The sequence below is a fragment of the Populus trichocarpa genome, chromosome 17 (assembly GCF_000002775.5).
Source record: "Populus trichocarpa isolate Nisqually-1 chromosome 17, P.trichocarpa_v4.1, whole genome shotgun sequence".
Taxonomy (NCBI): domain Eukaryota; kingdom Viridiplantae; phylum Streptophyta; class Magnoliopsida; order Malpighiales; family Salicaceae; genus Populus; species Populus trichocarpa.
The window spans coordinates 10,527,680-10,551,588 of NC_037301.2; the positions used below are offsets into that span (position 1 = coordinate 10,527,680).

Genomic DNA, 23,909 nt, shown 5'->3' on the forward strand with positions numbered 1-23,909 from the left:
TTATAACTATAATTTTGTGCCTATTTGCAACTAGTATTTCTTTTATTTTCTTTGATTTACAAGCATATTCATGTAAATTATTCTATTGTAACTTGTATAACAGTAATTGAAGTTGATAATAACACAACATAATAATGCTGGCTTTGTTCAACTGTAAATGCATAATTTGAAATTCTAAACAGCCTAGATATGAAAATTAAAAAATAACAAAATTAATAATTTCTCAAATAGAAAGCCTCCGATAATATTAATATTCCAAATACATTATTTAACCCATTTATCTTTGTTTATGTGTTCATATATGAAATTTAATTATGGTGAGTGTTTGGAGCTAGGGTATTGCTTAGAATTTGATTTTAGAGTTTTAAAATATATATATCTGTGTATTTTTTAAATTTGATATTTTTAAATATTGCCTTTTCAATTTATATCTTTAAATTTCGGATTTGAGAACCACAAGTACAAATTGTGTTAATTTAACTGTTATTTTGCCCATATTTTTTATGAACAATGCTAAATTTCAAAAAAATATTCTCGTTTTTAATTGAACAAAATCCACGTCACAAAGGACACCTTCTTGACTCTTCATTCCAGTTGGAGGGAAACAGAAGCTCTGACCCTCTTTGTCGTAAGTGTGTACGTAGGGAACGTGTGAGGCTTCAGCCTTCAAGTGCCGTTGGGTTAGTTAAAACCTAAAACCGTGCACGTTTCCCCCCTCCTCTTGGAAGTATCGAAACACATATATTGCGTTTAAGCTTCTCTCTATTTTGGTTTCTCAGATTTCCCACAACACTCACACACACTTCCTTCGATCCCATCGCCACATTTCTCTACAAAACTCCACCAACCCACCACACTTCTTCGATCTTTCTGTCAATAGAATTCAAAACTCAATAACTTAGGACATCATTCTTTCTTGGGTTTTGCTCTGAGAAGAGAGAGCATGGCTTCTATCTCTGTTCCATGCCCCAAGACTGTCTTGGTTGCTGCTGGTACAGGATCCAACGCTCAAAATCCACTACCAAAGCATAGGATCTCTTTTCCTCGACCACCCAATTCCAATCAGAACCCGTCTCTCTCTTTCGGATCCACAGTTTCTGGTTTTGAGGTCAGTTCATCTTGTAGTAATTTGGTGGTTCTCTCTATATCTTCATCATTTGGTTTCCCATTATAAAGCTTTTGATTAAGACATGAATTATTCTGTGTCTCATTTCTTTTCTTTATCGGTATGTGTGTGTTAAGCATGAATCTTTGATGTTTTATATTGATGCCGTGAAAATTACATGTGGCCGTAACAACTTGTTTTGGGGTTAACGTATTTTTAAGGAAGGTTGTCTATTTTTTTTTTCCCTTTCCTTCTATATGGTTTGATAGTTGGCTGTGATCACAGGGAAAGACAACAGTGTTTCAGATTTTTAAATTAAAATTTCAATTATAGATTCATCTTTTGTGTTTTTGATACGAGTAATAATACCTTGTGATGAAAGCACGTAGCTGGTAAAGCTTGAATCTTTGTACTTTTTATCTCGGTTACATAGGAAATTAATGCAACTAAAGAAGGGGGCACGGAACTATCTATAATTTTGATAATGGCTTGTTTATTATTGAAGTCAATTAGTCATGATAGTGAATGACTGCTATCTGATTCTATCACCATGGATTGAGCTTCTCTTTTGATGTTTTAACATTAATGTTGTCAATTCTTAACTTGTCATGATTTTTTACTCATGATTGGATTTTCATTGATGTGATATGACTATTATATTATATGAAGACTAAAATGCATCTGTTGGAGTTGTGGGACCAATGTCTTCACAAAAATGTTCTTCTTGTTGTTGAAAGTTTAAGGATTTTTGGTTATCATGTGCAGTGGCCTAATAGGAAACAGCAAGCTGTTGTGAAGGTGCAGGCACAGCTGAATGAGGTAAATTGTACACGCGAAGTTAAAATTGTGTGTTTATAGGAGGTAGCATCATTAGCTATTTACAAAACCCACTTCTTATTCCAAGGCTATTGCCAAGAAATCTTCAAATTCGGCGCTGGTGGTGGACACTGAACCCAAAGTTGCATCGTCAGAGGGAGAGGATGAACCCACAGAAAGCAAAATTCCTGACGTGTCATCTATCTCAGCATTTATGACACAAGTATCAGAACTTGTCAAGTGAGTCAGAATTTTGTAATATCTAAGTATGTATATGTCACTTGTTGTTATGTGCTTGGCCACACATCTATCTCATTGACTGAATTAATATTGTCTTCATGAGCAGACTAGTGGATTCAAGAGATATTACCGAGCTGCAACTGAAGCAATCAGATTGTGAGCTTGTAATAAGGAAAAAGGAGGCTTTGCAGCAATCAGCACCAGCAGCTGCTATTCTTGCAATGCAGCCTCCTTACCCACATGCAACGTTTCCTGCTCCACTACCAGCAGCTGCTCCTGCCCCAGCTGCTGCTATTCCCTCTCCAGCCCCTGCTCCTGCCCTGCCTTCTCCTGCAAAGGCAAGCTCGTCATCTCATCCACCATTGAAATGCCCCATGGCTGGAACCTTTTATCGGAGTCCAGCTCCAGGTGAACCCCCATTTGTGAAGGTAAGTGTTTGTCGTTAGTGATAATGCCATTTAAGAGCTGGAACTCCCAAGAGACAAACCTTGCAAGATTTCCCAAGTGCATATGTGAACTCTTTCCCCATCTCCATGTATTTTCACTTTACAGGCGGGGGATAAAGTGCAGAAAGGTCAAGTCATTTGCATCATCGAGGCCATGAAGCTAATGAATGAAATCGAAGTAACTCCTCTTCTTATTCCACGTCTCTTGAGCTTATTAGTTTTAGTACTCTCTCATTTACAGATCTTTTGTTTGAAGAATTGAGTGATTCTTTGGATGCCTGATATCTATCATTTAATTTTGCTTCTTATTTTGTTTCGTGGTTTTTGTAGGCTGATCAATCTGGAACCATAACCGAGATCCCGGCAGAGGATGGGAAACCAGTTAGTGTGGACTCGGTAATCTCTCTCCCCCCATCTTTATCTTCCTACTTAGTGGAGACTCTTACATCATTCCAAACCCTTTGTTTCTTCCATGCAGCCTCTTTTTGTCATTGTACCATGAATGACTTGCAAGGAGCTTCCTTCAAACTCTGTAGCCGCTACTGTTTTCGGAGAAGTAACTCTCAACTTTCAATATCCAGTCTCTTCTTTTTTTTCCTTTTTTCTCTGTAATTTTATAGAAATAATGGTCTCATCCTGGTTCAGGAAAGTCGAGTTTGTACTCTAGTTTTGTATTTGGAGTCTGGAAAAAGCCTTTGGCGATACGATATGTAAGGGATTGGGCAATGTTCGAAAAATAGAATTCAGAAGCATCAACTGGAAACCTGTAATTTTTATTCTTAGGGTTGAACTTGTAAGAAGCTGTTGCTGCCTCAGCCTCAGCCTCAGCTGTGCGCTGTGCATTCTTAATTCAAGAATTGGTTGGTTGAACTATTTCCACCTAAACGTGGAATGCATTGAAAAAAAAAAAAATGCAATTCCTCTTGTTTACATGTTTATCTTCCCATCCCTAACAAGTGGAAAACATCAAGGACGCTCAACTCCTCTGACCTAACAATTTCAACACACAGGAGGGAGGGTAGAGAGAGCAACGAGATTTTGTGCGGACAGAGTTTTTTAAGAGCTAAACGACGTAGTAACATTAATCCAGCACAAGAAAGAAAACATTATGTGAATTAAAAAAAAAAAGTCCTTGAGGCGAGCTAGGAGGCAATAAAATGATTTCATTACATGAAAAGTCTGAAAAATGGATGTACATTTTCTATCTTGCTGATGTTTTGCTCTCGATTTCTCATACTTGAAAAGAACTAGTTTCTTCAGAGAGTTAAAACAGCCCACGATTTCTGGGAAACCAATGCAGGATTCTTGAATTTCACTGAAAGCAACGAATGAAGTTGTGTCAATTGGCAAGCAAATTACAAAATGGAGATAGCTAGAGGAGAAGTGCCTCACTGCCAGAGTCCTCGCATGAAGACCCTTCATGCTTGCTTTCTTCTGTTTCCAGAATTCTATTCTTTTGCTGTCATTCTATCCTATTGCTATTTCCTTTTCTCCTACATAATATACATTCGTTAGCCTACCCTGTTTCATATTCACAAAACTATTGCCGGTGCCTACTTCTACTGCTGTTGCCTTTCCTGCCACTGCCCGGCCTCCGACCCCCGGATGCCCAGTCGTCGTCTTCATCGTCGTCTTCATCGTCTCCCATCACACGTCCAGATTTCACCTTTCTTGGGGCAGGTCGTTTCCTCTTGATATTTGCTGTGTACGTTGAGTAATCGACAGTATCCTCCTTTAAGGCTCCCTTGAATTCCTGTGCAATAACAAACCATTTAGACACAGAAGTTCAGAAGTTGAACCAAACTCTATCCCCATTCCAGTTCTATGAGACCTTCTCAATCACGGTCAAGCTACCTGATATCTCTGAACCAAATCTTGATAGGTGGACGGCAAACTGGTGCCTGTTTGACTCATGTCAAAAGGAATGTTCTGCCTTGAGAAAGCCTCTCCTGGCTTTGGGGGTTCAGTGGGAGAAAAAGCCTGGCAGTTACGCCATGTAAATCAGTTGCGGACAATTTTGGCACATGCACGGTATTGTAAAGCAAAGCACTGAGAGAAACCAAATATAAACAGTTTTTACCTGGCACCGAGCATCATTAAGGCCATACACAATTTTCAGGTGTCTCTTGAGCTTCAAAAGAAGCTCCAAAGCAGTTGCTGCGAGGCAGTCAACCTGTGTAACGACCCACAGAAACAGGAATGAGAAGCAGTACTGGGTTCGTGAAGTAAAGGATTCTCATGTGCGTGCATAAAGAATTCTCATCTTGTATTTGTTCAAAAGCAAATGCACTCAGAGACATGAACACATAGCATTAATAAATTGGCATGTGCTATTCCACAATACCGTATAAGTCATAGTGGAGCCCTCTAAAAGCTCATGTCATACCATCACTCCCAAACACTGGACACTTGGAGAGGACAAAAACCCAAAAAGAAAAGGCAGCAAGACAAAGCCCTCTATTGATCTATTCTTCCGAAGAATAAGATCCTCTATTCTTCCTTTTCAAGACAAGATATTATTCAACTTCCAGGAAAAAAAAAAACAAAATTCTGCATGACTTCAAGTGCTTTCAGAAGTACCTGAATTTTCTCCACATCATCTTTGGAGATGCCTACGGACTCACCAGAGCTCACACGCTCCATCTTTGGATATCTTGAGACACTAGAGTTTAGAACTGCATGATCAGCAGGCTGTTCTTGAACTGTTCCGTTCAGATCAAATGATCTCAAAGGACTGTGATCAGGCTGACCATCTGGCTTTGGTTGAATTGTACCATTCATGTCCATGTGATGGGAAACAGGCTCCACAAGTTCCCTTTGAATGAACCGATTTTCATTAACCATTCGAGCATTTCTTTGGGAAAAATGTAAGATTAGTCCCTTCATATTTGCTTCAAGTGCCCCTGCTCTTACTTGAATAACTCGATTTATAACATAAATCAAATACAGAGGTTCATCAGGTAAAGTAAATGGCAGCAAAGCAAGCATTTCCGTGCAGTACCTGTTAAAAAGAAGACAATTTCTAAAATATCATATCAAATTCAAAAGAAATCTACGATCAGCATTACAGACAACTCACACTAAAAAAGGAATCACTGAATCACTCCGGCTTGGATTGTCAAATTTTCGCACAATTGAGGACATAAATTTGTTCCTTGAAACTCGGTTTCCGCGAATAAGCTTGTATATCCGAGAAACCCCAAGCCTTGCTTGAGATAGGGAGCCACCTTCAGGTTTTCCCTTGAGATTTCCAGCAGTCTTAGATTGGAGTTTTTGGTTTGGAATTTCAGGAGAAATATTAACGATAGATTTCATGAATATAAATGACAGCTGAAGGCCATCACCCAATCGGCTTTCAAAAAAAGCAGGATACCTGAAATTATATTTGGTAAGCTGCATAACCAGAAAAAGGGAAAGAAAAAACAAATTTGTTTCAAGAAACATACTTCTCATTCATATTCATCAGCAAATGGTGGGCTAATTTTGAGTTTAACTCTTGAGGATCCGTTTCCAATGCTATTAGATATGGAACACAGGTTATAGGATGGACCAGACCCTGGCGTAGTACTACTTCCACAATCTGCATAGATAGCAAATCAAGAGAGATATAAAACTCAAGCATGCAGCAATAACTCTAAATTTCACTCACAATCAGGTGCATGTGAGTGGTTAGACCAAGAAATTTTCCATCTAGTGTTACGAATCAGGGTCAACACTTAAACTTTTCTGGCAATATATATTTGATGTTGGACTTGTAAATAGTGAACAATTATTTATGCTTATGCAAATTAGTTTCCAAATTTTCTTAGAAAATGAACTTTCTCAAGTCCGTTTTACTTTTTACAAATGTGGCAGGGATATGCATCCTTAACAAAAGCTTTTACACATAAAGTGACAAGAATACCCAGTCTAGGTTCTCACCTTAAGGGCAGTCTGGCGAACTTGTTCGTTGAAGTCCAAGCACCTTCCCAAAATATGATCCCAATACAGCTGGACTATACCACCACAGATGTTAGTATCACCTGCACCAGCAGCAACAGGTACACTGTTGCTCCCTTCTACAGGATGATGAGCTACACTATTAGTCTTATCTGTGTCCATTTGGCTTTCAGCATCCAGAAGATATTCATGCATATTTTGCAAAGCTTGCATCTGGTGGAATGAATGATTCAGTACATAACAAAAAAAATGGAAAGATAAAAAAAAGAGGCTAGCACTTTAGTACCTTAAGACGAACATGAGAACCAGAAGATAAAGTTGCCTCCAATATTTTCCCAATGTCCTTTTCCAGCATAAACTCAGGCCTAGCAATAAGAACAAATCCTAATGCCTGAAACAATTACAAAATTAGATCATTAAACATTAATATCAAAGCAGGCCTCAGATAAATTAAGAAGAGAGGAGGAAAGCATACACACCTGCAAAGACCTGACTTTTATACCGAAATCCTCCATAAGGAGATGCTTTTTAAACAAACTGAGACTGCTCGCAACATCAATATTTTTGTTGTTGGAGATACTCAGCAAAGAGTTTCCATAGCGAATAAGCAATCCAAGACAGAACAAAGAGCGGCCTGCTAGCTGTGAATGGCATGGAGTTAGTATCTACTTTATATTCCAGTTCCATATATTTTCTATTTTTTAAAGACCATTTCATGAAAAAAAAAATACACACCCAGAACATGAGATGGGCTCAATTACAACAACATTTATAGCCAGTGGAATATGCAACAGATATGTACAGGGCAATTCTCTTCATACAGTTAAAGAACTTTCATTAGAATCTAGATGCAAGTGCAGAAGTCGTTCATCTCTTCTGATTTATTATATTAAATCTGACAAGCAAAGCATCTCCTATACACGTATAACGGCAAAATACAAACAGGGAAACAGCCCAGTGCCAATTACTGAACAAGGATTAACAAAAGCTCACACTACATGCACATGAAAAGGGTGACTAATCTCAGTATCCTTCAGTCCTAGACCCCAACTCCCCATAATAACCAGAGCATCGTCTCATTTGAGTCACCTGATAAATGCCACATATGCATCCAGCATTATACTGCACATATTATATGTAGCATCACATGACAGACTTTAATGCAATACTAGATGATTAAAATCCACCAAGGCTCACAAAAATATCAGCAATATAAAGCTGAAATCCAATCAAATAAGCAAGGCAGACTAAATTCTCCTCTTAGACCACTGCAAAACTTTTGGATTCATTCACATTTCCACTTTATTCTGGCAGAGCTCTTTGTACACAGAAGAGAAAACTATGTTTCATACTATTAATTTTAGGAACTTGTTTGTTTCATAATCTACAAAAAAGCTATTTGAATAGAAGGTGATAGTCAGGAGCATAATATGGTAGGCCATACTATTCTTTTCCTTAAAACCTAAGTTCCATAGGAAGAAACATGGAATACCCTCTCCATGGATACCATCCGCAAATCCTAAAGTTCAAAGTACAGCTTGAAAAAAATAATTTGCAAAACAAAATACATATTAGCTTCTCATGTCAGATCAATTGTAAAGTTGCAGCCATAGAATATGAAAATAAAGACCAACCAATCAAACAGGGATGAAGATAATTAACCTTAATTGTAGCTACCAACCTGCTTGTTATCGATTCCTTGAGCATCCAAACGTTTGAAAAAAACCTGAATAAGATACTCAACTACACTAGCACCCTTTGCTGCTACTTTACTCAAAGAACAAAGACACCTGTGATGATGAGAGACATCATCAGCACGAGTAGAAATTTGAAAGAGAGAAATTAGTTTTATCCAGAAAATAGATGGAACATAAATGCATAAATGTCCCAAATTTAGATCAACGAAGACTAAGGAACCTTTTTTTTTTATAAAACATGGCAGAATTGATTCGTGCATAGTCCTCATATAAGTGCATAGAGGAATAGACTGCACAGTAATACAAGTCAAGATCTTATTTACAAACCATTCCTTGCTGCAGCAATCACAAAATAATGAGTGTGAGATAAAACACTAAAGCAGGGTCATACTTATCGGAAGCACAAGAACTTTATATACTAAATATTGCAGCATGACCTAAAAGAGAAGCAAGAAAAGAAATTTACAGATTTACTTGACACAAGATGAACAAGCACATCAAAAAATAAATGTTGCAACATGACCTAGAAGAGAAGCAAGAGAGGAAACATTGAAATTACTTGATGCAAGCATGGACCACTGTCAAAAACGAATGTCGAACAATCATTTGCTTCAGATCTTGCTCTAGTTCTTCAACAACACTTTGAGGCAGCTTTCGGATTAAGGGAAGAACAGAATCAATTATAAAGATTATACTCTCCAATAATTGTGCAATAGCTCGGTCATCAACCTGGGCACAAGTAAAAGCTAATTAAACTGTGTCATCTGTCTGAGAGCAAAGATACAACTGCAAATTTCTCTCTTTCTTATATCAGTATACTCGAAAAAATCTCTGATACAATCACTGCACTGGTACATCTTCCACTAAGATTTCAGTATTTGTGACAAATTACTGAAATCTGAACAGAAGATGTGTGTACAAAGGAGTATTGAAGATTTTTCCCTCTGTAAACTGAATTCAAAAGAAAAATTTAGGAGAAGAATGTGCACTGTAAGGGGGGAATATTAAAGAAAAAAATTGCATCAAAACAATGCTAAGTTACATGGAAGTAGTTTGTTCAAGCAGTTTCCAAGGAGAAAGAAATGCTAAGCACATTCCACTTGACTCAAAGATGAACAGGTACAGGTTAAAAGAAAAAATCTCTCAACAGGCATACAAGTTTAGACCTGGTATATGTCAATTCTGCATAAAAAGGCTATATCCACTAAGCAATGTTCTGAGATACAAATCTAGAGGAATCAGAAGCTTAAACATTTTTTCCATGACATAGCTGCTCTCAAAAGTCAAACTTAGAACATCAGAAATTGCAAGCCTAGGATTTTGATTATCGCCCCAAAGAATGGCACCCCTTTTAGCAGCTTGTACACATAAGCCAACAATTCCTCTGTGTTGCTACTAAACAAAACCCCTTCCCCATGTCTAAAATTAACTCAATTGTTCAAACTTGTTTTTACAGGAATGTGAAAATATAGACTTGAGTTATATATGATTAGTGATGCCCAAAGACTAGAAACAAAGAACCCACCTGTAACTCAATTTTGGGGGAAACTACCGAAAATTTTGAATTGTAAATCCATGTCCACCTAATCAGTGCTCAAATTCACCATAAAGATCAACCATTTACCACAAAATACAGCCAGTAGAGTTCAAATTCATCCCTAAGCAGAATAGAAAAGATGAAAGGGAAGGCTAATAAAATACAGTTCTTCAGACTACTGCAGATTCTGATTCCCAAAGCTTGATATGGGTTCAAATCCAATTTGTGGATGTTGGATTCCTAAATTCAATCATTTACCCTTCGCCAGCTAACTCTTAGAAAGAAACCAAACCCATGCTTGACAGTCAAGCAACAAGATCTAATACCATATGTGTGGATATAATAACCAAAACTACCAAAATTATGCCACCAGATAGACAGAACATTGTCAAAAAAAAAAAACTTCAGATAACCTGACTCTTGAGATATGGCTGTAGAGTAACAACGAACTGGGAGGGATCAGAAGCAGGTGCACAAAGCGTTGGATCAACAACACAAAATGCATGCAATGCAAGCACATAAGGAAGTGTGCAGAGCTCCACTTCATCACTATTCATTTCCTCTACCTGCCAAGAAAAAATTTCTTATCTCCTTTGCAACCAAACAGACAATCAAATGCGTAAAAAATAAAATAAAAACAGAAATACCTGCAGTATTCTTTCCAGTAAGCACTTGCACATCAACTCACAGCGCTTGCGCACTGATGCAAGTGACACAGGGTTGATCCCAACAGCTTTAGCTGATTGAGGGAAAAAGTCAAGGGCTAGATTGCGCTTGATGACTGTGACAAGAAGCTGATGACTTGGCATCCTCCTCAACATCTCAACAATTTGCTCAGTCTTCTTAGCCACCTCCAGTGGCACAGAACTGCCATCTCCAAAAAATTGTGTTCGCAATCCAGAAGGTTCCTCGAACCAAAACTCATAAAATGTTTTGCAGACAAGATCCTGCACATAACAGAAGCATGAATACAGGGAAATAGCATAGGGGAAACACATTTTTATCTGCTGTTATTGAAGTAGCTTTTCTGGCTATGTTTTCTGCTACCCTGCCAGTTGTATTCTATAAAAGAAGGTAGAAAAAAGTTTTTATACCATTGTAATTTGCTGAAAGCCAGATTCCTTAGAAGGAAACATTTTTATTATTTTTGGATGCTAGAGTGGTAAACCAGAAGATCATATTCAAGATTTTTGCAACGCATTAGTCCAGGTGTGAGGGAAAACAGTGGTCAATAATGGCAGTTACACTTCAAAAGAATGAACATTGTGGTCTAACCAAATTGTACATGGCATAATCACATATGGCAACATGAAAAAGCTAAGCAACTGGTAGACAATTATAGTCAGTAGCCTAATTGCCTGAAATGATATACGAACTCATTCTGTTTTGCTTTAAACTACCTGAATACTGGATTCGTCATCACTGACACGGGATATGATCTCAATACATGCAGTTGTAAATTGAGTGAAGTTTGGATTTGAAATGCACATGTCTCTGATGATTTTGATAGCTCGTTTTCTCACACTCACTCCAGTATCTTTAATCCTTTCAGCAACCTTCTCAAAATACTGCATCACAAAAATATGGACTTGGGGAGAGAAGAAGCAGATGTAATAAAAAGAAAAAGAATTAGCAAAGTTTGATTTCGCATACCTGCAGACCGACATCAGGGTGTGAAGCAATATGCCTACCGACAAGTTCCAATGCAGCTTCTCTCACAGATATTGCTGAATCACAAAATCTTCCTTCAACAGCCAATTGTACTCGCTTGTCACGTAATACATCAGGATCAGCTTCTACAATAATACTGACCTGATCCCATGAAACAAAATAAAAAGAAAGGCCACTGTATTACATCAACATAACCACAGAAGTGTTTAATTTACAATCAAAGGCAAAGCAGATCAAAATACAAATTCTTCTACTTACTGCTCGTAATGCCTTGGCCCTAATTACAGGAGAATTCTCCCTCAAACTTGCCTAGAAACAAGAAATGTGTAAGCATCAACACATGTTCTGCACATGCATGGAAAATAGAGAAAGTGATGCTATACTGACCAAAAGCATATGAAGAATCTTATCGAACCCTCTACAAAAAGAACTATTTTGTCCCAATGCTAAAGCAATCTTCTTAACAGAATCCCTCGTCAACAATGAAAATGCAGTCCCAGAATCACGCACAATAAGGTTTGATTTCAGTCTAGTGAGATGGTACATAAACTTTTGTTTAGATTTCGGGTCATCCTTGTACCACAAGCACAGATAAAACCTGCACAGACATGTTCTCTAATAAACAAAACTGTAAAACATTTAAATGGAGAGGAAACAGCATCATAGAGTACAAACCAGCGAACAAAGAGGTATGCATCATCAGCAGTTACAACATCTTGGAGGTAATTTAAAAGCATTTGTTGAACAATTTCAGCTTTTGTTACTGTATCTGAAGCATCCGAATTGTTCTTTGACCGGATATTATCCTTTTTTTCCTCATCCTTGTAATGTGAATCGCTGTAAGATTGTAACACAAGAAGTTGATTCTTGCAGAGGCAAATCATACAGTGCCAGCTTCGATTAGGAGCTTCATGTTCTCTCTCTCCCACGCAATCAGCATGAAACAATCTGCGACAACCCGGACACATAAACAACCTGTTCTCCACCCTTCCATCTAAGCAAACACAGCATGCATCTTTTGGGAAACTCAGATCCACATCATCCCCACAACTCAGTTCCTGCAATATCCAAAATTTGTTCCCACTACAAATAAGTGCATCCTGCTTTAACCTTGCTGCAATGGTGCCCAGAAAATCAATGGCCATGGAACGTGCAGAGACGTCCTTGGATTTCAGTCCAGCATTCTGAAGTAGTAAGACACAAAGAACCTGCAAACAGAAGTCCCTTAGCATGAAAACACGTGATGTTTTCATGAGGAAGCAAAATTAGATTCAAATCTATCTCACCTCCAGAATGGGAGACGAAGAAGGGTATTCTGGTAAGTTGAGAGTTGTTAGTAGATCTGTAACAAGATTCTCCATCATCACTTTCAGTTCAGAAGCATCTTGATTCTTGACAGTTGTGAAGCGCTGGAGAACTCGGGTCCAGAAAAGACAGCAGGTCTCTGTGGCTGCTTCGTGGGACTTGATAGGATAACTAGCATCCAAAGAGACTTCTAAGATGGAATTACCACTCGATGCTTGCCTCAAAGCATCAGGAAGGTTTGCACTGCTCTGAACCAACTGAATCAGTAAAGCAGTGACCATCTGAATCTGCCTCTGTTCTTCATCAGGCAGGTGATAGGCTCTGAGTGCTCGCTTTGAGGATGGTAACTTCCAGAGTAGCTGAACTATTTCGTCTATGATGTATGGACGATGCTGTATGTATGAATAGAATATCTGTGTACCATATAAACAAAAATACACTAAGATACCACAAAACCATGTGATGCATATGTATATTTACATGTATAGAAGAATGCATGCAAGTACTAATGCACATGCATTAGCTCTCAAGAAAAAGGAAAAGTGTAAAGAGCTCTACCCCACAGATTAACCCAATAGCCTTCATCTGCAAAAGTTGGATATTGTCCACCAAAAAAGTCGTAAAGCTTGTCCTCACCAGTTGTAGAATGCAACTATCAGATAACCTCTCTATCAACAACAAATCCTTCAGTAAACCGAGTATTGTGCACAGTTTTTGTAGTATAGTATTCACAGCACCAGAGACCCTGTCAAGGAAAAAGGGTAAACAATCAAGAGAAACCTCACATTCTAAACTCTTAAATTTGCCATAAAATTTAATATTAGGGAAACAGAATTTTGATAAGCGCACCTGTTGGATGATGACTTCTTCACTCTTACACTCTTTACAGTTCGCCGTTTCTTGTTAGCTGAACCATAGTCAGGGTCAGGCTCTTCGTCTTCATAACCTGAGAATAAATAGTAGATGGTTTCAGCTTTGAGCAATGCAAGAAGAACTCAATTAAAAACCAATAAAAGAACACAATGACCTGTTATGGTAAGGAAAACCAATTTGAAAATTTCATAACCATGTTTTTTTCTTGTTTCAAAATGGCATGCATAGTCATTAGCAATTTTCAGGAGAAAAGGAAAAGCCTGTTGGGGAATGGCAAGTTAACAGAAGGGAAAGAAACAACTGAATGAAGGTACAATGCCTACCTTCAGGTGCCCCATTTTCACTAGGCCTATGCAAAGCACGATATGATGGATCATAAGCAGACATCACATCCATTATTTGATGCTTAGAGAACTCCAAAATTCTTTCAATAATCTGATATGGAAACACCACAATCAATATTGATAAATTAAGATCATGCAAATCTTGAGAAAAACATGTAAGAACATACACAGCAGAGGGAGAATGCTTGATTATTTTTTTTCATTACAGAAAGAGAACATTTAAAAGACATTTTTAATAGATCAAAATTAATAAAGGAAGCACCTCTTCTTTATACAGCTGCTTTGGCATGTTATTATGCGCCATTACAGCTAGAGCTGCATGAATAGACTCCAGGGCACAGAAGACATAGGAGACTACTTCTGAATCTGACTGCAGCATTAAGAAAAACAGGAAAGCAAATAAAATAACTAAATCATACTACCAACACAATGAAAGCATCAACCACAAGGGAACACATCAAAGTTATTAGAGGACAAAAAGTCAAACCATATCTAAAATCAAAACACCAATAGAGATATCCAGAAAACTCTAGACCAAAAAAACAAATCAAAGTTCTAAATCCAAGGGCCATAGTTGATGGTTCTAATTAAGCAAGCTGGCTGTTCAAGCCATCAATTTCCTTGGACTTTTACTAAGCATTTCAACATCAGATCAAAGGAAACAGAATAAAATTCAAATTCCACAATCATATATTTAGCCTATCATTTGTACCATGGACCACATCATTGTCAATATAGATTATTGACTTGATCCTTGAAGATCTTGTAGAAGAACTCAGTGTTATATATCCCAAAACTCCACTTAAAGAGCTCCCACCAACTCAGAAAGGTCAAAATTACACTAAGACACATTAGATTTAACAGACTGGTATGCAATAAATGTGAACAGTTTAGCTCACAAGACTGCTAGCAAAGGAGTTGATAACATTGAGAATGAATATAATAAATTTATAATCTCCTTATCTTATTACTAACAAACAGTAAATGGCATCCTAATAAGTGTAGAAAAAGAGAATGCTATGATAATTGCATCAAAAGGGAAGTAAATCAACAACTTAGATAGCTAACAAGAATCAAGTTACAAAAGTGAAACTTAGAAAGAAAAAATAATACAGGTGAACTGTCCCAGAATAAAATTTAGGGCGACACCACATTCTACAAGCCTACAGGAACTCAGATGCGAATAAAAAAAACGAAAACTCACATGTTCACATTCATCAATGGATAAGCCTTCAGCTCGATGTATTTGGTGATCCAGAACCCTCAAGAGTCTTACAAGAACTTCTACGGGGATCAAATTTAAAAGCTTTTTTGCACGTAACGATGTTATTTCATTCACAAGCTTTCTGAGGTCAGCAGCAGGCAACGATAACCACTCTGCTTCTTCCCGATCATCACCAGGAACTTCAGCTCTTCCACAAAAGTCTTCCAACATATCACAGAAGCTTCCAATTGTTGCATCTGAAAAAAGATGTCAACAGCAAAACCATAAAATGAATAAGAAATGAGAGAGATAAAGAGTTCAAAATATCACCAGTAGCTCTACCTTGAAGCTCAGCAGGATCTGGCTGAATCACTGCTGAAATGTCATCACTGCCTTTTTTCTTGACTTTTGGTTTCCTCAGAGATGAGGCAATGTCCTGCAGTTTATCCCCTAAGTTACCAATAAATATTGAACCCGATCACATAAAGCTAAATCCAAAATTTTGCATACATTAGGGGTGTATTTCGGTTGGTGATTTTGAAATCCATCATAATCTCTTTGTGCTTGAAACGAAACAGGTACACTTAGCTCAATGCGCTTGCTTTCAAATGCTGCATTTCCAGAAATTTGCCCCTTACCTGAGAAACTTGAACAAATGCAATAACCCACAAGCACAGCAACTCTTAAGTGTTATGTAAGAAATAACGCAAGCTTTAAAGGAAAATAAGTTTAAAGAATAGTATATAACATGCAAAACACCTAAAGATGGTACATTTATCTATTTATGAATTGTTCTGTCAAATGATGGCCCCTAAAGCCACCTTCATGTCTTTCCAGCTACATATTCTACTCCCGAGTGATGATCGCTACATCTTTTTGATTCAGTTATGAGGACCACCATTCCTGTCTCATTATGTGTGATTCAGTTCTATTTACAATTACAATTCTTTTAGTGACAAAACATTTGCTTCAATTAAAAATCTAAAAGAGTATTTCCATCAAAAGGAATATTTGCAGGTGATTGTAAGTGCTTCATGGATCATAAAATATATGAACCACTTACCAAAATCCATGAATATTATATTTTTATGTACCACGTTGTATAGGAAGCAATCCAGGCATCTCCAAGGCAAAAGTAATGCCAGGGACAGAAACATATTAAATGTAGGTCGATTTGTGTATTGTGGTCAAACTGTTTCAGCTATAAAGTCTAAAGATAATCACTAAGGAAGAAGTCACCTTCCATTTTCTGACAGGTTTCTTCACAAAAATTCTATGCAAAGAAACAATCCTCATATAAATAAACGAAGAACCAATGACAATTTGATGAATTATGAAAGATATGATAGGACTAGATACAGAAGGAAGCCACCATGCTCTGTCAATTCTAAAATTTAGCAACAATAGGATTAACTTGCTGTTTCTTATCCCACTCATCCTCAAAGTTCAGTCTCCAGATCATTACAACAGAGAAGCACATACACTACTAAACGAAACAGAGAGCAGTAATTTCACCTCCATATCATGCAATTATCTTATCTATCTAAACACTTCCAAGCCATCTCTTATCTATCTAAATCTTATCAACATCTTAATTCTCCCTCTCAAACAAAACAGGAGTGTCATAGAAATCACCTTAGGGAAACCATGGAACATTATTCCCTATTTTCTATGCTCGTCCAACATATCCTAAACTTAACATCTCATCAACTAAAGACCACTTTGTCAGTAAACTTTCTACAAGCATACCTAATAGTCTAATCAACATGAAAAACACAAAGGTTAAATGCAGGCACTCATATTGCAATCATGCTATTCTTCTTTTCTGAGACTAATAGCATTGAAAATTGAATAAAGAATACCTCAAAAAGTACCCTTATATGGAAACATATTCCTAAAAGCTTTGAAATATACCCTTTTCCAAATGATTCCCACAGTTCACAATCATCTCTCTATCTAATAAACATAAGCCTATAACTGCTATGCAAACTTCCTGCATTCATCTATAGCAATTAAATCATCTATCACTTCAACTATACATTAAAAGAATCGTTTCTAGTAAAGAGAACAATATGAAAAGAGAAAAAGCGTGTACTTTGTTTACCATGAGTAACATACTCGAATGCATCAGGATTGCAGCGAAGAACCTCTTCATAAAGTTCCAACCGCTCCACGTTGTCAGACGCAGTTTCCCTATTCTCATCTCTAAGTGTCCTGCAAAACAACACCAGGCATTAGCAAAATCATAACACCGATACAATAAAGATGAGCTTGACTAAAAGCATGGATTTTCTGGACAATCACGTTAAGTTAATCGAGAAACTACGGAATTAACACAAATTAAGGTTTTGAAAAGAAACTCGGTGTAAAGTAAAATATTCATTTATTCAGTTCAAGCATGAATTAAAGTTTTCTGCACAAAAAAATTACATTTATCACTCGAATTTCAAAAATAACAAATAATAAGTAAAAATAAATAAATTATTATAGAAAAAGGAAGGCTTACAGGTAGGATACGTCGGTTTGACGAAGCAGATCAGCGATTCTGGAAGACTGAGACAGAATTTCATTTCGATTCAAAAACCAGAAATTACTATTTCTAGCACTAGCTCCGTCGAACAACCGGAGCTCCGGATCCGAAGCGCCACAGAAAACAGGAAGCGAAGGCAAAGGCAAACACGGCGCTACTTCAGAGTGTATGCTGTTGGACAGGCCGATTCCTCTAGGAACCGAACCCGAACCGCTTGGATTTGAATTTGAATTGCTCATCGATTAATTAACCGGTGAGTTCTGAATTGACTAACTAAAAGCATCAAGTGAAGAAGTAAGGGAGGGGGAAGGGATAATAAGTTGGAGTGGTAAGAGTGTAATAATGTGGAAGTGCAGGGGTAATTAGTGAATAATTAGGGTTTTCAGTAGACTCAGCGAGTCTATTTGTTGAGACCAAGAGAGAGAGAGATTAGGGGAAGAGAAATGAGAGAAGCAAAATCACAGTTGGCGGGGAAAGTGATTTTATTTTTGGGGATTTTTTGGGGATAAAAATGTGGATTTTTTTTTTGGTTTTATAGGAGAAGAAAATTGGGAGGAGTCGATAAACTTACTGAAACACCCTTGGTTGACGGTTTCTGCCTTCTCTCTTGTTAATTGTTATGGAGGTTGGGGACTGGGGAGGTGGTTTTGTTACGAAATTGAAAGGGACTAATAAATTATTGGAATTACTAAATTGCCTTTTTTATTTTGATTTCTGTTTTGGATTTGTGCATTTGTCAGCTAGCTTGTCGAGGAAGTTTGGTGTTTGAAAACTTGAGAGTCGTGGAAATTAGTTTTGAAAAAGAAAAAAAAAGAGGGAATTTTTTTTTTTAATTTGGAACTTCGTATGTAATGAAATGGGACGAGAAGGTATTTGTGATTGTAGTGGAATTGTATATTTAAAAAAAAAATTGGTTTTTTATGTTTTTTATTTTTTTAATTTAAAATTTTTTGATGTATTTTTAAGTAAAAAATATTTAAAAAAATAATTGTTACTACTCTCTCAAACACTTCATAAATCTTTCTTACACCTTGTACTTAAAGGTCTATTTGAGAGTATGGTAGCGGTTGTTTTTCAAAGTGTTTTTTACTCGGAAATACATTAAAATAATATATATTTTTTATTTTTTTAAAATTATTTTTAATATCAGCACATCAAAATAATAAAAAAACATAAAAAATTCATTTTTAACAAAAAAAATTCATTTTTTTTTAATGTCGTTTCAAACAACCCCTCAAGTTGTAAGGACTCAACTTCAAACTTGTTTTATGTGTTGTCTAAGAAATAATTCAAACAAATATTTGTTTTAAAAGTACTTTTAAAATAATTGAATTTTTTTTATATATTTTTCTTTGCTTTGAATTGTTTTTTTCTTGGTGTTTTCATATCATTTTGATATGTTGATGTTAAAAATAATTTTTAAAAAATAAAAAATATTATTTTATTTCCAAACAAAAAACATTTTAAAAAACAATCATTACCATACTATTAAATATCCTATTAATTAATATTGTAAAAGGTAGTCTTGAATCAATTATCCCACCTCAATGGATCAATGTATTAATAAAAAATATTTATTTTATTTTATTTTATGTCATCAAATCCATTTGGGATCGAAATCAAGAAAACTATGCGAATAGCAAATACTCTTGACACTTCTAAAGTTTTAAATTATAGTTAAAAACTAAAATGTTAGATCTCAAATGAGATTGAATATTGACTCCTTATTATTTAATTCAATGGGCAGCCAAGCTGCAAAATGTATTAATAAACAAGTGAGATTTAACTAGCATTACAAATGTTTAGAAGTGAGAAAAAAATCGAAAAACCAATTAAACCGGGAAAATAGAAGAAAAAAATAACCGAAAAAACCGAACCATGAAAAAAAACTGATTAAACCGATTAGAATTTTGAAAAAACCGACCGGTTCGGTTCCGGTTTTACAAGCCTAAAACCAAAAAAACCGAACCGAACTCAAACCGGAAAAAAAACCAAGCCAAACCGGTTTGAACCCGTTTTTTTATAAAAAAAAATTCGGTTACTTTTTTTTGATAAAAACCAAATCGAACCGAAAATGATCACCCCTACAAATATTAGACCGTCTTTTGAAAAACATAATATTGTCTATATATATTTAATTGGAGATTTTATTTAATGGTCTTTGGATCATTGATGACTTTATAAAGATTAAATTCTTTTGTCTTATGGAATCCCAACTTACTCATTCTAACAACTAAACTCAAATTCCCTTAACTCCAAAATTATGAACTCTCATCTTTTGTCTTATGAATTTGTTTGAAAAAAATAGAAAAAGAAAAATTACAGAAGAAGTAGATAGAGAGACTAATGCTCGCATAAAAGTTTTGTCATCACCAACATGTTTAGCATGATGTGATTAATGTAATATGATCAAATGTGTAATCAATGAAAAAAACAATAATAGTATAATGGAATAGTTCAATTGGTTGCAAAAGTTTTGATAAAGTAATGGAGGACTTTACAAAGCTTCATTTTAGTCTATATTATATAGGAGATCTGCGCGATGTCGCAAGCTAGATTGGTTTATTTTTTACTCGGAAAAGAAATTAGGAAACAATTATACTTTTAAAAATATGTGAGAAATTTGATAATCGAGTTAAATTTTGATTAATTTGATAATACAATAAAAAAAATGAGGTAACAACAAAAAAAATTGAACAACAATATTGCCCTAGGCAAAGCTGGGTTAATAGGTAAAATATGTGACCTGAACATAAGATATGTTAAGATTATGTGTTTGTCGTGCGTCCTAAATTATGAGATCAGGATAATTTAATAATAATAGAAATTGATGATAAATAAAAATGAAATTGCAAAATTTGAGAGACAAATATAGATCAATATATTTAACAGTGCAACTCAGGTCATTTATCCGGTTATGTTTAATGAATTTATTTATTAAAATCAATTTGTAATAGAAATTGAGAAACAAATAAAATTTATTGAATTAAATAAAAGAAAAAAAATATTATATAAGGTTGCACATATTAAAAATATCATAAAAATAGATATTTCTAATTTTTAACAATAAATTTAATGTATATTAAATATAAAAAGAATTATATATGAATCATATCAACTTCATGAAAAAAATAAAGACACCCCATATAATTAAAAATAATAACCGTTAAAAAAAATGAAATAGAAGGGGTATTAATTAAAAAGCTAACTTAAGAAATAGTTAAAAAACCCATTAAAAATGTATTAATTGAAAACAAAAAAAAAGGTATCAAGACAAGGAAAGGCTCAGCCTCACACTTGGGCCTGTTATTGTTTTTTTCAAGGGGTGGATAATTTTGAAGAAAAATGGTTGTCAGCATGTCACCTGCTGTGGTACACAACTTGTTGTCTACCAACCTAGATTTCAAGCACTACTATGGTGGCTGAAAAATCAGACCTGCAGATTTTTTACCAGAAAAACTTATTTTCAATTCATTTTAACCATAAAACACATTGTACAAACACCCTTAAACACCAATAAACCTACCTATCAACCTAATGAACCCAAAAAATGGTCCAAACCACAAAATCAAACCGAATTTATTTTTTCATCCTTGACTTAGATCTAGTTTTTTAGGCTACATTGAGACTTAAAACAAGTCCCATAAGACTCCCATCACCTAGTGTAACTTGTTAATACCAATTTTAACTTGTTTGGTGGTCGAAATTGTCGCTAGTAGAGGGCTTTCTCTCTTTTTGCTGAAAAACAACCTAAATCAATCTATATTAATGTGTCAGACCTGCAACCTAAGTTATAAGATCAAATTAATTCATAAAAAGAAAATTAAAAAAAAAATTATGAAGTCTCACTTCTGATAGATCTAATATTGTGAAAATTGAAATAAAAAAAATAAAAAATAAATCAATGAGACTGGTATATAATCTAACAAATAGAAAATAATTAAAAAAATCACGAAGCATAATTCTATAAAAGAAACTCGTATTAAAGGATGAAAGCAAAAAAATCAAATAGAAAAGGTTTATTAAAACAAACAACTCAAATCAACTTAAATCAACTTGTTGAATCCGCGATACAAGTCTTGAGATCAAGATTAATTCATAGAAAGAAATAAAAAGAATCCAAAACTCCACTTTCAACAAATCTATTATTGAAAGTTGAACTAAACTAAATCTATTAGATCGGTATATAACAAAACATAAAAAAATATAAAGCATAATTCTCAAACATTATCATTGCAAAAATTCTTGGAATTATTCAATTTGATTATTGTCTACCCTAAAGGATTCATGACATCTATGTTTTTCATTTAGACAAACTTTGTTGATATTCAAAAAATCTGTTTTATTATATGATCCTAGATATTTTTATATGGGATGTTTTTATTTCTTGCATTAAGTTTTTGAAATAATTTTATTTCAGCTCTAGTTATCAGAAGTGTTCTAAATAAAATTAATGCAAGGGCTCCTTATAATATTTATTGGTTCTCTGATCATACATGACACATAACGAAGACGATTTCCCACATTTTATATTTATATTTGAGTATTTGATCATTTTTATCTTAATCATTTAATCAAAAGAACATGAACTTTAAAGTGAAGGCCACTGTATAAACAACTATTCACGTGCATTATAATAATAATAAAAAATTAAAAGAAAGACATTAGAACTTTATTTTTCTTATATTATCATAATAAAAACATATTATTTCAATTTCTTTATAACTATTCACGTGCTAATAATATGTTAATAACAACAAGGTTCTTTTTTAGTTTAATGTGGTTTAACGTGGGTGTCCCGGCCAGTTTGTGTGCACCTCGACTAATCCCACGGGTCCTGAAGTTAACGACCACGTAAGCCTCCAGTGGCCATCATATGAGCAACTACAAGGTTCGAACCTGAGACCACAGAGGAAGCAAACCTCTTGATTACAAGCTCTTACCACTGGGTCACCATCTAGATGGTTACAACAAAGTTCTTTTAATTCTTCTTTAGGTATCCAACCATCTTGCCAAAAAAAAAAATCCCATCCATCCTCATATTCATACTTACAAAAAAAAAAAAAATATTAATAATGAGATATATCTAGACCTTATCCCTATTATCTCTCTTCAGAATTGTTTAAAAGTATTATAACAGATATTTTTTAAAATGTTTTTTATTTGAAAATATATTAAAATAATTTTTTTTATTTTTAAAAATTATCTTTAATATTAATACATGAAAATGATATGAAAATATTAAACGATATTAATTTGAATTTTTTTTTTTAAAAAATATGAAATTAGAAAAAAAGTGTTGTACTTTAACTTATCAGTGTAGGAATATGGAAAACGCATATATCGAGGCATAAATTAATATGATACAATTATCATTTCATGACTGATTAAATGCTTGAAATCAATATGAATGTTTTTTACGTTCCTTCATGAGGTCTATTAAAATGACAATTTCATAGAAGATGAGGAATTAATCTGTCTGGGAAGCCCAATAGGCTAGTAAAAACCTGAAGCTTTTCTAGCCAGTATTGGGCCCTAAACATTCAGAGCACATAAAACGGGCTCAAATTTGGTCGTCAAATCCAAAACCAAGACTAAGCCCAAGCCCAAGACCAAGACCAAGCCCTAGCAGTCTACTAAAGTTTTTTTTTTTTTTCCTTTTGCAGTATCTTATATTTTTGCTGCATTTGTGGTTATTGTAATTTTACGTTTCCACATTTGAAGATTTTTAGTTTTCTTTTCGGCTTTTTAGTAGCAATAGTTTACTCTCATACTTGGTAATTTGAATACTTGGCACTTCTATCATGGTTTTTAGATCTGGTCCAGTTCAAAATCTGAATTCTCGGATTTTAATCGGGTCGTTCTGGTTAATTTTTTTATAAAAATAAGAACGATATCATTTTAGTAAAAATAAAAATCAACGGGTTGCAACCGGGTATTGCTAGGTCAACCGGGTCAGTCGGGTCACACCGAGTTTTTCATTCCTTTTTTTTTCAACCTGGCCCGGTTCCAGTTCCGGATCGGGTTTTAAAACTATGACTTCGGTAATATTCCAAAAGGAGTTTTGAATAATGTTTTTATAATAATATTTTAAGATTATAGAGATACAACGTGAAAACTCAAAATTCATAGTCTCAACTTCTGATTTTATTTTTTCGATCTTAGATATTGATTTTACAGGAATTAATTTGCATCGTCAAAC

At 35.1% G+C, this 23,909-nt stretch overlaps 2 protein-coding genes across 5 annotated transcripts; one reads left to right on the forward strand and one right to left on the reverse strand.

Moving 5' to 3' along the window:
• Positions 1–623: 623 nt before the first annotated feature.
• LOC7484569 (biotin carboxyl carrier protein of acetyl-CoA carboxylase 2, chloroplastic) lies at positions 624–3,477 on the forward strand. Its single transcript, XM_002323860.4, has 7 exons — positions 624–1,108; positions 1,871–1,924; positions 2,010–2,161; positions 2,268–2,589; positions 2,714–2,785; positions 2,938–3,003; positions 3,086–3,477. Exons 1-7 carry the CDS (start codon positions 944–946, stop codon positions 3,107–3,109), a joined length of 855 nt encoding a protein of 284 aa, XP_002323896.4. The 5' UTR covers positions 624–943; the 3' UTR covers positions 3,110–3,477.
• Positions 3,478–3,750: 273 nt separating this feature from the next.
• Positions 3,751–18,313, reverse strand: LOC7484570 (sister chromatid cohesion protein SCC2). Of its 4 annotated transcripts, none has more exons than XM_024589117.2 (28): positions 17,684–18,313; positions 17,296–17,391; positions 15,688–15,823; positions 15,520–15,613; positions 15,178–15,434; positions 14,236–14,343; positions 13,953–14,064; positions 13,606–13,702; positions 13,315–13,501; positions 12,738–13,169; positions 12,127–12,659; positions 11,839–12,049; positions 11,710–11,760; positions 11,434–11,592; positions 11,181–11,348; positions 10,428–10,727; positions 10,194–10,346; positions 8,803–8,972; positions 8,228–8,336; positions 7,026–7,187; positions 6,833–6,937; positions 6,529–6,759; positions 6,054–6,187; positions 5,687–5,980; positions 5,188–5,608; positions 4,688–4,780; positions 4,462–4,587; positions 3,751–4,360 (listed from the first exon to the last, which is right to left on the reverse strand). In XM_024589117.2, exons 1-28 carry the CDS (start codon positions 17,944–17,946, stop codon positions 4,148–4,150), a joined length of 5,415 nt encoding a protein of 1,804 aa, XP_024444885.1. In that variant the 5' UTR covers positions 17,947–18,313; the 3' UTR covers positions 3,751–4,147. The 4 variants fall into 4 exon arrangements, with proteins under 4 accessions (XP_024444885.1, XP_024444884.1, XP_024444883.1 ...); XM_024589116.2 differs by having other exon boundaries at positions 15,688–15,815; positions 17,282–17,391; XM_024589115.2 differs by having other exon boundaries at positions 15,688–15,815; positions 17,273–17,391.
• Between the last annotated feature and the right edge of the window lie 5,596 nt (positions 18,314–23,909).